Here is an 18,221-nt window from a genome sequence, read left to right as displayed (position 1 = left end):
TCACTGGGGTGGACCTTGAAGTTTTACTGGCCCACCCTACTTCCTGACCGCTCTCTGCTTGGCTGTAGAGGCAATGACTGGCTCACTCATGCTGGCATGCCTTCCCCCATAATGCAATCCATCCCTTCAAGCAGGAGCCCAAGCAAGCCGTTTCTTGAGTTGCTCTTCCAGACACCGTCCGGTGGCAAGAAAAGCAGGAGACAGAGCCGGGTCTGTGGGGAATCCTGTCCCTTCTCATTCTGCTGTGGACCTCAGAGTGCTCCGAAGAAAACATGTGTTAAAAATAGTTCAGGGTGTGGTTGACAGGATTCCTTTTTACTGTGGTGCCGGGGATCAAATCCCACACCTCGCACATAGCAGACAAGTACCCTACCCCTGAGCTACATCTCCACCCCTCTTCCATTCATTTAACATGAGATGATGTAATTGCACACACTAACTATTCACGGCAGAAGATTGTTGAGGGTTTGGTTGCTCCAGTTTTGTGACCCATGGCATGGCTTTAATGCCATCTGTGAGGGTCACACATGCCGTCCTGGCAATTACAAGGGATTAAAGCCTTGATCTTAATGCAGGCATTCTGAAGAGGTAATCAACCAGAAGCAAAAGTTTAGAAGATCTCGCATTAAGCTCCAACAGGCAGCCCGCCTCGCCCAGTATTTCAGCTGTCAATCAAGAAGCAGAGTTGGTATGGCCCCACCTGAGAGAAAGAAAGGAGCTACGTACAAGCTCCGAAGGCTTCTCTCAGGCATGAGAGATACTTCAGATGCAGCCGTAGAGCAGGCTCTGGGCAGCTCTTCATGCCACATTCCAGTGACTCTGGACAATAAGTCAGTGTCCTCCACAGCTGGAGAACTCTAAGACCATCTTGTATGCACCCAGTCTCTGTACTGGGCAGGTCTGGGGACTCTAGAGCATATGTATAACTAACGAGGGGACCATCCTTGTTCTCACAGCCAGTGTCTTCATGAAAATACAGAAAAACAAGCTGCAGCTGTAACAGTGACCCATGAAGCCTGCCATGATTATAGCCAAGCAAGCATTCTCCTGAGGCAGTGTGACTCCCTTATAACACACCCAGTGAGAAAGACTTAAGAGCGAAGGTTGGGAAATAACCACCTCTGTTCCTCCTAAAATGAAGGTACAGTTATCAGTACAGTAGAGGCCAGGCACTAAGCTAGCTAAGATTTCCAATGATAATATTCGCAAGACAAGAAATCAACACAAAAATTCAAAGGCCATAACATTCCCCCCACAGTTTACTCTCAAAAGACTCCTACTCAGTATTGGTACTTAAAATGGTGTGTGTGTGTGTGTGTGTGTGTGTGTGTGTGTGTGTGTGTGTGTGTGCATGCTATGGTGTATGTGTGCCATGGTGTACACATGAAAGTCAGAGGACAATGTGTAAGCATTAGTTCTCTCTTTCTACCGTGTGGATCCAGGGATCAAACTCCGGTCATTAGTCAAGCTTGATGGCAAGTGCCTTTCTTTACTCAGGGAGCCGTCTGGTTTAGGTTTTTTGTTTTGTTTGTTTGTTTGTTTTTTGTTTTGTTTTGTTTTTTAATTTGACATAAACCTAGACATACCTGGGATCTTCACTGAAGAAATGTTTATACCAGACTGGCCTCTGGGCATATCTATGGGACATTTTCTTAATTAATGGTTAACCCATTGTGGGCAGTGCCATTCCTGGGCAGGTGGTTCTAGGCTGTATAAGAAAGCAGACCGAGCAAACCACCGAGAGCAAGCCAGTGAGCAGCACCCCTCCATGGCCTCTGCTTCAGTTTCTGCCTCCAGGTTTCTGCCTTGAGCTCCTAACAGGCTACCCTAGATGATGGGCTGTATAGTGAAAGATGAAACACACCCTCTCCCCCACAAGATGCTTCCAGTCGGTGCTTTATCACAGCAACAGAAAGCAAAGCAGCAGGCCTCCTCGGCCCCTGTGCTGATCATTTTGGAATCTCATCTGTGGTTAAGCAGGTTACAGAACAGAGTTAGATTCCACAGGTTGGGGAATGAGGTTTTCCTGTCAAACAGTCCCTACATCAGACAATCACAGCTGTTACCAAGCGCCAGCGGATTAACATCAATCAAGCCCCACCCTCTCTGTGGTGTGAGCTCACCTTTCTTTGATGGGAAATGCAGGCTGAGTCCATGCCTGCGCCTCTGAAATCCTTACACATGAAAACAGCCAACCATGGACGATTAACGCCACAGCTGATAGCTTCGGATAAAACACAAACTTGAAAAAGAAAAAGAGGCTAAATTGGGCAACTGGTACCCATAAGAACACGAGGCCAGTTTGAGGAGGCTCCATCCTGTGTTGAACCACGCCCGCTTCCCGTTTGGGTGGAAGACATTTCTGCTGGAGGCATGCACAGAGCTAGTTCTCTCTCCTTCAACTGGGGAGGAGCTAGGATTGACGAGGAAGGGTCAGAGCTCCAGCGTCATCTGTCACAGGATGAAAGTGGAAGCCCCACAGAGAACGAGATTTGCTCAGAGGTGACAGACTCATCGTCCAGTGCAGTCAGCACAAAGCCAGTGGGAGAGCGGAACCGCACCTGGGCACTGAGATGTCAATCACACAACAATGCACACTTGACGGGAGCCTCGGAATCACCCCCTTTATCCTCCTGACAGGTAGTTGTAGGATCATCTGGGTTGCCCTTTGACCTCTCGGAAGGAAGCCAGGGCTGGCAGAGAGCAACTGCACGCATGTCCCAACACGCCTCACCTCCCACTGCTCCCCGGAGCTTTGCTGGTGGGTAGGCAGGAGAGATACCTTTGCACCCCCTCCACACACACCCAACCCCCCACCCCACCCCACCCCTCAGCCACCTCTTCAGCACCATCACCCCCAGCCTGGGCAGGTGCTCTTGACTTCTCCTCTCTGCAAATCCAGCTCCCTGTGCTAAGGAAGACCTGTCATATTTTCTACCTGAATGCCTAAGGTAGCCTTCAGGTCCAGAGTCAAAGCACAGAGACTGTGTGTGTGTGTGTGTGTGTGTGTGTGTGTGTGTGTGTGTGTGTGTGCGTGTGTGTGTGTGTGTGTGTCTGTGTGTGTGTGTGTCTGTGTGTGTGTGTGTGTGTCTGTGTGTTGTGTGCACATGAGTGTATAGATGTGCTTACTCAGTGTGTGTAGAGGCCAGAGGCTGACACATCATAATGTGTCCAAGAACTTTACTTTTAGAAAGGGTATCACTGAATCTGGAACTCGGTACTTCAGCTAGACTGGCTGGTCCCTGAACCCTGGGGACACACCCGTCCATCTCTATCCCTCAGTTCTGGCGTTCTGACATACACTGCCACACTTAGCCTTTTCTGTGGGTGCTGGAGAACTGACGTCAGGCCTTCCTCCTCAGGTGGCAAGCACCTTACCCACTGAGTTACCCTAGTCTCCCTTCAGGCAGGCCCAGCCTGGCCCAGCCTGGCCCACAGCAGTCTATTCACTGAACGACTAAGGACAGGCAGCATCCTGACCGACTCTGTGACATGATTGACTGCAGGTGGCACTCAGTCTTCATCTGTCACCGAAGTGCTGGGCCCTCCTAATGTTCCCAAGTGTCCATCAAGTCCTAAGGAAGCCACTCAAGTTTTCTTTAGTAAAAATCATTTTTAAAGACATTGAAGTTCGAACAGTTATGAATTACTGGACGCAGCACTCCATATTTCCAGACAGAAGGACTTTGAAGACTGAGAAGAAGACCACAAAGTAAGAGTCACTATTCCCACTTTACAGGTCAGGAAACAGAAACCAGACAGGTTCAGTAATTTCTCCACAGCCACTCAGCAAATGAGCCTCAGAATCATAATCTGAGCCAAGTTCAACACAAATGCTACCTGCATGCATAGCTGTTTACCATAGAGTATAATGATCCCAATGCATAGGAATAATCCGTTAACAACAGGACTAGGAGTACTCAAAAAGCAAAACCACTTCACTACCTCAGTGCTATATAATTTAAGTTTTTACTGTTTTACAGGAATTTAGGTATGTGTAAATATGTATAACCAAAAAAATGCCACCACTAAACAAAGGACAGCTAGCTACTGCCATCAGCAAGGCCACGACTTTTCTCAGTCTTGCGTCAGTAGCCCAGCTTTACTCATCTGCTGTTGAGGACAGCGTCTGGCTGCATGTGGGAATGAACCCAAACAGACCGCCCACCAGAAGGCTGAAGCCAGAGTCCGAACCCGAAGGACAGCAGGGAACAGAGGTGTCCAGGAACAAAAGCCTGCCAGAGAGCTACGGGCACCCTGTGGAAGAAGCTGCAAGGAGAAGGGACGGAACCCGTGTGGAAGGTCACCATCACCTCTTCTGCCCCCTGGACCCCAGTGAGATCCCAAGGTCCTCGGTGCTTCCTGATGTTCAGGGGGGTCTGAATCTCAGGGGTCAAGCGTCATTCAGTGTGTGCTACTATTTGCCCCCATGTCGCCCACCAGCCCACGTGTCCTGTGGCCATCAGGACTCAAAATGCACAAGCGTGGACTCCTGACAAAAGATTCTCGTCCTGAATGCCTGGGAGATGAAAACCACGTGGCTCCCTTGTCATGGCAGCAGCACACTGCACCAAGTCCCTCCTAATGGTGACCTGCCGTGACAGGGTGGTGGTGTGCGGCTGGGATCCTAGCTGGAGTCTGAGGCAGGAGGATGACAAGTTGGAGACCTGCCTGGGTCACAAAGTGAGACCCTGTCTCAACAAACACCAAAAAGAACAGCATGCATGGAGCCCAGGGAGCAAATGCCTATTGTAACCGCTCTCCCTGGGGACGGGAAGGTAGCTCTGGCAGTCAAGTACTTAATATACAAGCAGAGGATGTGAGTTCAATTCCCAGAACCCACATAAGCATCCCAGGCATGGCATGCTGGGAGTCCCAGGGCTTGGGGGGCGGGGGCGGAGGCAGGAGGATCCCTGTAGACAGACAATTCAGTGAACTCCAGGCTTAATGATTCAGTCCCAAAGGACGAGGACAGCACTCCTGTGGATGATACCCAAGGTTGTGCTCTAGCCTACACACACACACACACACACACACACACACACACACACACACACACATTTTTATCTGTTTTTAGTTCTTTTAAAAAAAGCTTTCTCAGTGTCTCTGGGTCACTCTCACTTTAACTGCCGTTTGCCCCCCGTCTTTCTAAGGGGGAGCACGAAACAAACAAAAGGCAGCTGCAGCCACGGGGGTGGCTTCTCCCTGTGACACACCCATCCAACCTGAACGCCAACTGCCCACTCAAACTGTTTTAAAGAGAAAAAAAAATGGCTTTGGTGGGGAGAGTCTCTCAGTCTTACCTCTCCCCCCAAAATCTCACGCGGGAAACAAAAGGAAACCCACTTCCCCACCACCAGCTGCAGGCCCTCCCTCAGACATCAGCACTGGTCCCCTGAGCCACTGGGGCTCGGTCAGCTCACACCCGCACTAAGAACACCAGGTCCCTCCAAACACACAGCTAGGCTGAAAACCCAGCAGGTGCCGACATGTTAGCAGACAGCAGCTGGTTCTTTTGAGGACCCATCCCCACACAGGGACCCATCCCCACACACACAGGGACACGCGCTCAACTCACCTCCCGCAGCTCCAGCCTCTGGGCCACCGCCTCAAGGCACTCTTGCCCTGTGCTTTCCACTGACAGGGTGCACTCGATGACATTGCTGTCCAGCAGGCGGATCCGGGTCACAAAGCAGTTCTTGCTCAGGACATTGTAGCGTCGAGTCCTGCGAAGCTTCAGGCCGAAAGGCATGGCTCTGCGGCCCGGGCACGCCGCCCTCCTCTCCTGGCACAGGCAGGCGCCCCTTAGATGGCCTTAGCGGTTTGGGGTTGGAGTGGTCACACTAAGGTAGGGAAAAGGTGTCCATGCCCACCAGGCCCTCTGCAGGACAGCTGTCGAGGAAAGAGAGACAGTCTGATCACGCACTGCATTGGAAGGGAAGCTGTCAGCGGTGCACACCGCACCACACCACACGCGCGTGCGCACAATCACCCAGGCGGGTGAAGAATCAGATTCCAGCATCTTCGTGCTCTGCAGCTCCCAAGTTCCTTGCTGGAGGCCGTGCGTCTTACCCTCTGATCAGAGTGACGTGCAAGGAGACCTGGGAAGAAGAGGTGCTTAGCGGGAAGACAGGCATCCCAGAAGCACCGCACCTCCAGACTCCGGGGCACCCCACACCCACTCCATCCACACCGACCTCCTCTCTGGGCCACCCTCTGCACGAGGAGTGGAACCAGGAGAGCTTGAAGTGCTCAGAATTGTCTCTTGCTTTAACTTCATGAGGAACCGCATGAGATAAACTTCACGACGCCTTGGTACAGGTGAGGAGCCCGGGAGGCGGCTGGGTGGGAAAGGAGCTTGCCGCCAGGCCTGACGATCAGAGTTCAATCCCCAGGGCCCACGGGGCTGGAGGAGAGCACCGACTCCCACAAGGTGTCTCTGACTTTCACGTGTGTGCCTTGTCATACACACGAGCATGTGAAGACATTGACCATAAAAAATGTGTGTAATAGAAAATGATTGTACAGGTGAGAAACCCAATGAGGTGAGTCGGGGGCTTCAGGGAACTAAAAACTTCATTGTGTTCCTATCCTACGACACCAGGTTTTTATAGCTTTTTTTAAAAAAAACTAAACAAAACAAAACAACAACAACAACAACAAAACATTTTAATACTTACTGTAATAGCCACTTACTTAGAATGTATGATGTAAATGGCAACAGCATACATTTAACACAGAGATTTTCTACCCCTTAATTTACAATATAGAATTCTCACTGCCACCTTGGTTTTGGTGCTGAGGATCAAACCCGGGCCTTGCCCCTGCTAAGTCCATATTCTCGCTGTGAGCTATATCCCTAGTCCCTAAAACACACGGATTCCTCAATGCACTTAAAAATCTTACTGTGTCCTTTAGTTCAGCAAATATTTAGACAAATGTGAGGAGCCACCCAAATACAGTTCTGTTCCGTTACAGAAGAGTTGGCACAGAAGTCCCGCCACCAGTTACAGATCATTGAACCCTCTAGTCACAAGACTGGCTGGCCCCTGATGTCCCCCCAAATGAAAACAGCAACATGACAAACACAGAGAACACAAGAGTCTAACACCAAGCAAATGCCTTTACCTCGCCCCGAACCATCGACGTTCTCGTCAGGAGGTGCAGGAAACCTCTCTCTCAAAGAAGCCGGCAACAGGCAGAGGGCTTTTCCATCCAGCTGCCTGCTCCTGCCAGGCTCAGAGGACAGCTAACTCAGGCAGGTGTGAGCAGGCTTAAGCCCCTCATCCATCCTGACACGGCCCTGCTCCTGAATGGACTCTTAGGAACCACTGCAGGAATCGGCTGATGGATAAATGAGCTGTCTGCGATATTTATAAGCCACTCCTTGCCAGAACCCCAGGCCTCCTGAAGGTTGTCAGGGTATAACCCTACAACACAGCAAAACACACTCCCAGCCTCCCTCGGCAGGCTTTGATACTTGCCCTCGGCACATTCCTGAGCGTGGCAGGTACATGTTTTATGATAGCGTGGAATACATATGGCTAGAATGCTGGCTTGGTGAAGTAGATTAACATTTCTAAACCACTTTATGTTGGCAGAGTAGCATGTTTACTTCCAAGCCACGCCAATCTGATCCCCTGATAGGGACAGAAAATACGGAGGACCCACCCAAAGAGGGGGAAAGAAGAGGGGAAGCCAAAATATCCTGAAGTGTTTACTGGTGAATTCCCCTGGCTTACTGAAGCACAGGACAAGCGGGCTGAGACTCAATGCCTACATTAAGAAAGCCTTAAACAGACAGAAGTGTTTGCTCTGCGGACACCAGCGCATTTCTCTTCCTGGGCCAGGCACTTCACATTTGGGTGTGTCTGCCTGAAACACCTTTGAAAGAATGTGGCTGGCTTGGTACTCAGCTATCCCAGCGAAAACAACCTCTCCACGTATTCTACGGCATGACACAATGCATGGATGGTGAAACAGGCACCGGCTCCCCAGCCCGGTGTGTGGATAACTGCCGCTCTTAAAGGAACAGAAGGCACACACAGCCGAGGGTCAGCTCAGCCAAGTGTCAAAAGAGGCTGCTTGGGGAGGTGGGACTGAACTCTGGATCTCTCCAAACCACCTTCCAATCGCCTCGTTGATGACCTCCAAAACTGCCTTCAGACGTGTCTATCATCCAAGACAACGAACAACCAACAGGGCTTCATGGACCCTAGAAAAATGTCTATTTCACTTAAATAATAATAATAATAAAAGAATCCCTGAATCTTTGATTTCCAAGATAATCTCAACAAAAAATGCAACAAAATGGGTCTGAACCTTCAACAAGTCAACAACTAAACACAAGTCTCAAATGGGAGGGAGAAGGCCGTACAAGCCACTTCCCAGGCAAAAGGTGGAGAAATTGGGAAAAATAAAAGGTGATGTTTGGTCTTGATTAAATCCAGTTTGGAGGGGGCGGGGGCAGGACTAAGAAAGTCAGGAAGGAACTAGATAAACTTAAAATTGAGAGAGAGAGAGAGAGAGAGAGAGAGAGAGAGAGAGAGAGAGAGATATCATTGTTAATGTTCTTGTTTTGTATTGTGTATGTAGCTTCCATGTGTGTGCATGCACAGATGTACCCTTACGATGGAGGTCAGAGGGCAATGTCAGTGTCTTCCTTATCATTCTCCACCATAGGTTTTATTTGAGATAAGTTTTCTCCCTGAATATAGGGCTCACGGAATGGCTAAGGCAACTAGTCAGCAAACCAGGCTTCCTCCTGTGTGGACCACTGCACCACCTTTTTCCGTGGGTCTGGGTATCAAATTCAAGTCTCACTTACCTACAAGGCAGGCCCTTACTGAACCATTTCTCCAGACTCAATTTTCTGTGATTTCTGACGTGGAATTGTAGTTATGTAGGACGGAGACATTAGGAGATATCAGTAGCTCTCCTGTGAGTAAAAATGTCAGGATGAGGCTTGAGAGGTGGCTCAGCAGTTAAGAGCACTGGTTGCTCTTGCAGAGGCCATTCAACTCCCAGCACCCAGATGGGGGCTCACAACCATCTGTGCCTCTAGTCCCAGCAGATCGGACGCCCTTTTCTGGCCTCTAAGGGCACTGCATACACATGGTACACAGACATACATGAAGGCAAAGCACCCACACATATAAAATGAAAATAAAAGAGGAAGCGTTTAGATCTCACGATGCCTGTAATTTTAAATGGCACGCATATATGTATGTAGGTAAACACACACAAACACATGGCGGACACACACACTCCACTGACAGCAGCTGAATGCCAGTGGCAGCACACAGACACTGTCATCCCGCTCTGCTTCTCCAGGCACCTAACGCTTTCATGACAGAAAGTTAAGGGGAAGACACTTCCCCGTGTAGACAGTGTTCTAGTACCTAGGCTTTCAGGCTTGGTCGGAGGGAGCTCAGCAAGCAACATCATCGGTGCTTATTCTAACAAATTAATCTGGGTTAAAAACATCAGCACAATTTGACACCCCAGCACCCAAAGCTAGGAATGCACTTCCCTATCTCTTCCACCTGTGCTGTCCACCTAAACCAAAGGCCCGTAACACCCTCTCTTGGCAGTGCAGAGCCAGGGAGCTGTGCTTCTTTCTAGAAGGAACTGCAGGCGATCCTGACCAAAAGCAGGTGCGACACTCAGATGGTCCCAGGCGACCCTCCACTGTAATGACTGAGAGAGCTTGAGCTCCGCTCAGTGCTACCGTTGTCCGGCCAGTGAATGCGCCTCGGTCCTCAGCTCCTGAGGAAACCGTCACTCACACAGTGATGTTGTCGGAGCTCCGCCTTAACTGTCACACCAGGGCCACACAGCGCTACCCTGCTGGTCCCTCGCAGCAGACCTTCTATCACCTCCCTTCCGGTCTACAACCTGGCTCCCAGCCCCTTGGCTGGGCTTCCTGGTATGGCTCTCTGGGGCTCATCACTGTTGCTTTATAACATAAAGAACAAACAAACAAAAAACAACTAAAAGACACATAGAAAGGACTGTGTTTATGACACTTTCAATTTAAGAAAGAAAGGGAGGGAAAATAAAACCCTATATTGAGGTTCCATCTTGCCACACTCAGAATGGCAGTCATGAGGAGAACAAGTAAGAGGCTAGAGAGACGGCTCAGTGTGTCACAGTCTCTGCTGTGCCACCATGAGAGTCACACACCCGCACAAGAAAGGGCAGCCGGTGTGAGTGTGTAAGAGAGACAGAAAGAGAGAGCCATGCTGGGGAAGGAACAGAAGGGACCCTTACACACTGGTAACGGGAACAAACACCAGCCTAAACACTATGGAGGTCAGTACAGAGGTGTCTTGGAGAAACCAACAACAGATTGCTCTTGCACACGACCCAGTCATAGCTGTCACTCCTGGGCATTTGTCCTGAGGACATCACAGACACCTGCACAGCAGTGTTTACTGCAGCGCTATTCACTACAGCTGGATTCTGCGGCTCACCAGGGTGTCCAGCATCAGAAACGGATAATGCAAATGCAATTTATCCTCTCAGTGCGCGCTTTACAGAAGAAGAACAGAGTGACACTGTCTGTGGGGAAATGAATACAACAGGAGACAATCACGGTGCGAGATTTTGTGCGGACACATAAAAGCACGCACTCACAGGATACGGGAGCAGCTGCTGGGTGGCTGCTGCCCAGGCAGAAAGAGAAGATGTTCAAAGATTATCAAACCCCTGCATGAAAATGGCCTTATGCACCCACCGAAGTAACATCTAAAAGTCTTCTTAAGAAATAAAGCTAGATCAGAATCTTCATTCTGTTGTAAAGTTCTGTTTAAATAGGAACTATCTATTTTATCTCATTAAAAGTAACCTTTTAATTAATTAATTACTTTTTTGAAAACACAGTGGGGGCTGGGGGTTTGGGGTGGGGGTAGCCCAGTGGGTAAAGTCTTTGCCGTGCAGGCATGAGGACCGGAGTTCAAGTCTCTAGAACCCACGTGAGGCCAGGCGTAGACATGCACATCTGCCATCTTAGTGTCCTGAGATGGGACACGGCTAAACTGGCACACAGTCAGGCAGCTGGCATACGCTGTGACAAACAAAGAAACCTTGTCCCCAAATGAGGTGAAAGGGGAGGGCCTACAGCTGCGGTTGTCCTCTTCACACTAGTGTGTGGTATGTGCAAACCTTCACTAGTATACATGAACACACACATCACCACACCTGTGTACACACACACACACACACACACACACACACACACACACGCACACAAATTACAGTGAACCCCAAGGTAAACTATGGGTTCCAGGGAGTTATGACCTGTCGATGACAAGCTCACCCATCCTTGAAACATGCGCAGTCCTGGTGGGGGATATCACCGTGGGGCAGGGAAGCTGAGCCCTATGCTGCTCAGTTTTGCTGTGGACCGAAAACTACTCTAAAACTTTAAGTCCTTTTAAAAAGGGAAGTTTCATGGGTGTTGGAGAGATGGCTCAGCAGTTACGAGTACACACTGCTCTTGCAGAGGACCAGAGTTCAGTGTCCGGCACCCATACTGGGCAGCTCACTGCTTGTAACTCCAGCTCCAGGGAATCGGATGCGTCCTCCAGCCCTCCACAGGCACATACTGTGCTGGGATGCACAAGCCCACACACATACACAGAGTTAAAAATAAAACAAGGCAAGCCTTGGACCTCAGCGCTCAGGAGGCAGAGGCAGGTGAATCTCTCTAAGTTCGAGGTCAGCCGCGTGTGCACAGCAACTTTTAGGCCAGCCAGGGCTACACAGTGAGACCCTGGCTTGAAAAACTAACAACCCCTAAACTAAAGCAAAATAAGTCTTTTTAAAAATAAAAATTTTAATAATTAAAATAAAACAATCAGACCACAACCCATAGAGGCTATATATATAGCATGGAGGTCCCTAGGACGACTGTGGCTTATAATAAATTTCAGTTTTACTCAATTATTGAAAAAAAAAATAGCCAAATGAATGGAAACACATGAACTATGAACCAAAGGCTGAGGGGCCCCCAGGTGGATCAGGCCCTCTGAATAGGTGAGACAGTTGATTGGCTTGATCAGTTTGGGAGGCAACTAGGCAGTGGGACCAAGCCCTGTGCTCATTGCATGAGTTGGCTGTTTGAAACCTGGAGCTTATGCAGGGACACTTAGCTCAGCCTGGGAGGAGGGGACTGGACCTGCCTGGACTGAGTCTACCAGGTTGATCGCAGTCCTCGGGGGAGGATTTGCCCTGGAGGAGGTGGGAATGGGGGGTAGGCTGGGGGTAAGGGGAGGGGGTGGGAGGGGGGAGAATAGGGGAACCCGTGGCTGATATGTAAAACTGAATGGTATTGTAAAATAAAATATATATATATATATGTATATGTATATATATATATAAATAAAAATTTTAAATTTAAAAAAGTCACTTAAAAACATGCTTTAGTTAGCTATGCTCTCAGACTATCTAGCATCCTGCTGCAGGCTGCAGAGGCCTGCTTACCACGTCAAGGCAACTTTTTTACTTAATAATAATAACAACAGTAAAAGTAACAGGACGAGCTCGGACTTCTTCCAAGACAAACAGTAACTTAGCCTCATCTCAGAACACAGTGCTAACCTTTTCCATTCCTCTGCATCGTGGAAAAGGCAGCTCTGATGAACCAGGGAATGTGCACCACCAACAAAGAGGAGAGAGTCTTTGTGTCCGGGAAGGAACTGCAAAGAGCCCGCAGCGGGGTGCAAGCCTGTGACCACAACACTTGGGAGGTGGAGATAGAAGAGGATCATAGAATTGGGGCCAGCCTGGTGTACATAGTGAGTTCACAGCCAGCGGCAAACTAATAACTAGATCTTATCTCGAGAGAAGGAGGGAGAGGGGAGGGAGGAGAGAAGAGGGGAGGAGAGAGAGGAAAGAAAAGGACCATTCACAGTGGGCGTAAGAGGCTGCGGGTCCTCCTGAGCTACAGAGGAGGCCTGAGATGAATGCGGTCACTGTCAAGTCACATCCGGTCCACTTCGGTGTGCTCACATATAAAGGTACTCCCATTCACTTGGCTAGACAAGTTCCTTTTGGTTCCTTCCACTGTATGCTAGGTTTGAGCAACAGCCACAACAAAAACCAGCCATGTAGTTTGCAAACAGGCACTTTACTACCTCATCCATCGCCGCGTGGAGAAAGTCCTTTCAAGTGCAAAGTGTCAACATCTAACAGGAAACAGGCTGAGCCGTGGGCTCTCCCTGCCCAACATCTGCCTGGTTATCTCATGATTCTGACACCTGAAGCATAAATGGCTTTTCAAGAGCCATCCTGAGTAGGGGAAGAGGACCCCGGGACTCGCCTTTCTAAGTCAGGAGCACCGCACAGCAGTGTCTCCAGTTGTCCTTATGTTCCAGGAGGTTCTGGTCAGCAATCACTTTGGGCTTCCAAGCTCCTAACACAGCACGGTCTTCACTCCACCTGCCCACCCTTGGGTTCCTGAAGGAAGCATGTGGGTGGGATTCGGGGCTGAGGTCTTTTGATGCCGCAGTCACAAAGCGAAGTTCTGCACACAGCGGGGACCCAGAGGGCAGAGAGTGACATGCTCAGACTCAGGAGCCTCCACTGTGGTTCTATGACCTGCCCACGGGAGGAACTTGGAACCTTATGGGTCTGCTCTTGGGCTGTAAGAGCGGGTCCCGTTGTGAAGAGCAGAAAGAGCTTACTTGGCTCATTAGTGCTTTAGGGAAAGAAAAGACAGGATTCCTGTTTCCAAAAGAAACTCTCCACCACCCAGGCTTCCTCTTCCAGACTTCGAGGACCTCACAGAGATGGACACCTCACAGAAGGACGCTACAAAAGGATTTGCTAGAGCACTTTAGAGGGCCTACAACAATTTGTTAGGGTATTGCTCTAAACACCACGATCAAAAGCCTTTTAGAGCACAGGACACAGAGAGGAGAGCAGAGAAACTTCAGAGTCGCCAACTCCACAGTCCTCTCCCCCAGCTCCCTCTCCTAAAAGCTCTAAGGTGGAAGCTCCCATCACTCACAGTAAGCTATGGTTTCTAGTATGTTACAGTCTTGTTTTTAACAATAATAATGCTATCAACAAAAAGCCCTTCAAAGCTACACACACACACACACACACACACACACACACACACTGTTGTGGGATATTTGTACACTGTGAAAATGTATTGCTGTGATTGGTGTAATAAAAGCTGAACAGCCAATAGCTAGACAGGAGAGACAGACAAGACTTCTGGGCAACGAGAGAGAATGCTGGGGAGAAGAAGTCAGAGTCACCAGACAGATGGGAAGAAAGTAGTATGGGAAGTAGAGAGTCAAGGTAACCAAGCCATATAAAAGAACGTAGATTAAAAGATACGGGTTGATTTAAGTTATAAGAACTAGTTAGGAACAAGCCTAAGCTAAGGCTGAGCTTTCATAATTAATAATAAGTCTCCATGTCATTTTTTTGTGAGCTGGTGGCCCAAAGAAAAATCTGTCTACAACACGTGACAAAAAGTTTTCTGACCCTACACTTAGTTGATCAAATGACTCCTTAAACAGGCCAGTGAGTAGAGAGGGTTCCACAGTGTCAACCAGACACAGTTTAATCAATTACTCTTTGCCGAATTACCTGCAAAGTCTTTGGGGAAAAGAAATTCCAAATGCAAGCCTTACACACGAGCAGTTTCTTTTTATTTCCCATACTATGTGACACGTGTTTACTCTCCCCACTTAAATCTGAGTTCTGGAATCACTGAGAGAAGCTAACTGCTGTGTTTACCAATCGCCTCTGGAATTTCTCCAGCATTCCAGTCTTAGACTCCCAAGCACACCTCACAGAACTATGCAACCCTGATCTGGGTGTGAGAACAGACAAATTGACACAACTAGTCTATCCTGTGCACAAACCAGTGGGGACACAGCTTGGCTTTCACACACTGATTGAAGAAGTTACTTTAGGAAATGGATGGAGCATTTAATGGACGGGGTAGTTAATCTACCTTCTCTCATCTCCCCTTAAAGAACATCAGAAAGGAAGTGGGCTTTGTCTGATGAAAATGTAACTATTAGTTTCTTCAGTCTGTTTTAATATTTTTGAGACAAGGTCTCACTGTGTTTCCTTGGGCTCCTGAAGAGCTGGGATTATGAATGTTTGAATTTCATGGGACTCACGTCACATCCGCAGGTCAAGTCACTTTAACAACATAAAACCTTTCCTGTAAGGCTTAAAGACCAAGCCCTTCAGTTGCTAAAGAAAACACTGGTGATATCAAAGCATTTAAAAGCACATTTTCAAATCCTAACCCCTTCCAAATATTCAGTGGGAAGATGAAATTTGTCCACACACATTTTCCAACTTCCCTGTGTACATGGCCACGTAAATGACCTTTCAAAACTTCTCTGGAGTCACATTTGAAATGAGAAAAAAAGTGGCTACTGTACAAAATATGGTGATATTTTATTTGTACTGAAATGTGATTTTATTTGTATGTTAATAAATAAAGTTGCCTGGGGGTCAAAGCTAATAGTAAGCCATAGCGGAGCTGGGCATTCATGGTGCATGCCTTTAATCCCAGCACTTGGTAGGCAGAGCTAGGTAGATCTCTGTGTGGTCAAGGATACAGCCAGCATGGAGACACCCACCTTTAATCTCAATACCAACCATAGAAGACCTGGAGGTCTGTACAGACAGGCAGTGACAAGGCGGTCATGTGGTTGGCTTTACAACCAATGAGAAGGCAGAACAGAAAGTCTATATAAAGACAAACATATAGGAAGTAGGTCTCTCTTGGCTGAAGAGGATCGCTGAAGCAGGAAGGGTAAGGCTCTTAGCTCTGACCTCTTGGGCTTTTATCTTTACATTGGTGCTTCTTATTTAATAAGATGGTTACTTCTACAGTGCAGTGCATCAGTGCAGTGGCGGGGTACAGAGGAAGGATGCAATAGAGGGAAAGTGGTGGGGGATGCAGTGGGATGCAGTGGAAGGATGCAGAGGAGGAACACAGTGGTGGGATGCAGTGGGGTGCGGAGGAAGGATGCAGAGGAGGAACACAGTGGTGGTGGCCACAGTGGTGGGGGCCACAGTGGTGGGGGACACAGTGGAGGGGACACAGTGGAGGACACAGTGGAGGACACAGTGGAGGAGGACACAGTGGAGGGGGCACAGTGGGATGCAGTGTGCCTGTGTGAGGAGTGGACTAAACAGCAGCTTCCTCAGACAGATAAAGCCACAGACCAAGACAAGGAGTCACAAGGTCTCCTGCACAGGCATGCACCATAAACCCTTGAGTCCAGGGAAGAAAACTTCACGCTCACTTCACTTCCTAGCTTCACACAGCTCAAGCTGCTGTCAACCTTGTCCAGCAAGGCACCAGTGGTTTCTCTTGAGCTGTTACAGACACATTCACCAAAGGGATCCAAATCCCGGGGAAGATGATAAACCATGGAAACACACACAGCATGGTGCAAAAAGCAGCCCCATAACAAATAAGACAATCAAGCACCACCCAGCATGGTCAGGCAGGGTGGCACACACTGTGAGTTCACCACTGGGGTGGCCAAGGCATGGGGATCAGAAGTTCAAGACCAGCTTGGTATACACAGGAAGACCCTGTCTCAAAAACATTAACAACAACGATATCCAGCAGTCTGTGCGAGAAGGCAGGAAATAAACACATTTTATAGATGCCCCACACTCGGTGGGTAAAGCAACATCCAAAGGCTCCAGGACGCAGAACTGCCACTGTGCAGATCCACTTCCCCTTGGGGTGGGTCTGCCTTACATTCCTCTCACACTCAGAAGCAAGCCAGCTCTGGAAACGTTGGGAAAGTGCGGTTTCCAATTTGGAGGAGGCACAGGGACAGCAGGAGGCAAAGTCCTGGGTGAGCAAATAGTTTAAAAAGCCCCCCAGGTGACCACACCACGATCCCTCCCTGACCCTGCCTTCAGACGGCTGGGAACAGAACCTCTCTCTCGGCCTTACTCCAACTCTCAGGGCATCTGACGTACACTTTGAGTAAAATAATATGTTGTCTAGAATTTGGTTTAAAAGAAAAAACAAAACCACAGGGTAAAGCCAGTGGTACACAGGCTAGCCTGAGGTACTGGATGAAGGCTAGCCTGAGGTACTGGATGAAGCCCTGTCTCCAAAAGTTGGTTAGTTAGTTAGGTGGGCTGGCGGGCAGACAGTTAAAACAGTGGCAGAGGAGTCAGGTGGGCGCTCAGGTGAAGGAAAACCAGCCAGAAGTCCACTGCTGTTGAGGTAGGGAAAGATACAAGACAGGGGTCACACCATTCTCTGCAGCTTCTTGGATGTCTAAACTTGGCCACAGTAAAAAGATGGAGGTTTTTTGTTTTGTTTTGTTAACTCAAAATGACATTTTATAAATTGACCTGGCGAACAAATAACAATACCCACTTGGACATTAAGATACAGGACAAAGAGCCCAGCATTTTCCTTCCAACACAAACTTCTGCTTATCCTTCCTTCCCAAATAAAATTTAACGGTTACGCATGGTGACTCACACTTGTTGTAATCCCAGTGCGGCTGAGGCAGGAGGATTGTGAACTCAAGGCCAGACAGGACCACACAGAATGTCCTTGTCACAAGGACAACAACAACCCCTGCATTCAGGTAGGTCACACTGACAGCACTGGGTTTTAATTTCATTTTAAGACACAGTGGGGGAGGGGTGGCAAGGAGAGGCGGGAAAAGGCGCTTGCTGGCAGGTCCGGTGAGTGACCTGAGGTCCCACGGACCCACATGGAAAAGGAGAGGCCCTGACTCCCAAGAAGCTGTCATCTCACCTCCACATACATGCAGTAGCATGTGCCCCCACCCCATCCCCCACACACAAAGGAAATAAAATCTAAACCATAGCGTGGAAACAATCTCTGTAAGAGGGCGCGTGTTTAAAAGGCAGAGAGGCATAACACAGAGGGTGCAGTTGGTTTCACAGCTGTGTTGGGGCACCGGATCCTCTTCCATTTCTCAAAAGAAATGTATTCATGCCGAGATGTGGCATCCTAGGACCCTGGCACCGCTGTTTGAGAAAGGGGGATCTACCATTCTCCCACTCTTGTCCTGGCGGCTGCCGGCACCAATAACTACAGTGTGTGTTCTGGAATGTCCCCGCTCACCACAGGTGGAAACCAGAAGGGGAGAGCCCCAGAAGTATCAGAATGCTGAGGAGGCAACCAAGAGCATCCCTATTTACCAAGCAGATAAAAGGCCCTCTGCCGG

General features: G+C 48.9%; 1 protein-coding gene across 3 annotated transcripts in view; it reads right to left on the bottom strand.

Annotated features, from left to right (window-relative positions):
* Ptpn14 (protein tyrosine phosphatase non-receptor type 14) overlaps window positions 1–18,221 on the bottom strand; it is a 146,658-nt gene that overhangs the window by 81,546 nt on the left and 46,891 nt on the right. For 2 of the 3 annotated variants that reach the window (XM_006972081.4, XM_042258826.2), the window contains exon 2: window positions 5,579–5,892. In XM_006972081.4, coding sequence (XP_006972143.1) covers window positions 5,579–5,752 — 174 coding nt within the window. In that variant the 5' untranslated portion in view covers window positions 5,753–5,892. Of the gene's footprint in view, window positions 1–5,578; window positions 5,893–7,128; window positions 7,633–18,221 lie in introns of those variants that run through there. The other variant, XM_076548193.1, reaches the window with a different exon arrangement.

Source organism: Peromyscus maniculatus, chromosome 11 (genome assembly GCF_049852395.1).
Source record: "Peromyscus maniculatus bairdii isolate BWxNUB_F1_BW_parent chromosome 11, HU_Pman_BW_mat_3.1, whole genome shotgun sequence".
In the NCBI taxonomy this organism is placed as follows: domain Eukaryota; kingdom Metazoa; phylum Chordata; class Mammalia; order Rodentia; family Cricetidae; genus Peromyscus; species Peromyscus maniculatus.
Note: the sequence above shows the minus strand (reverse complement) of the source record. Positions and strands in the feature narration are given on the sequence as shown.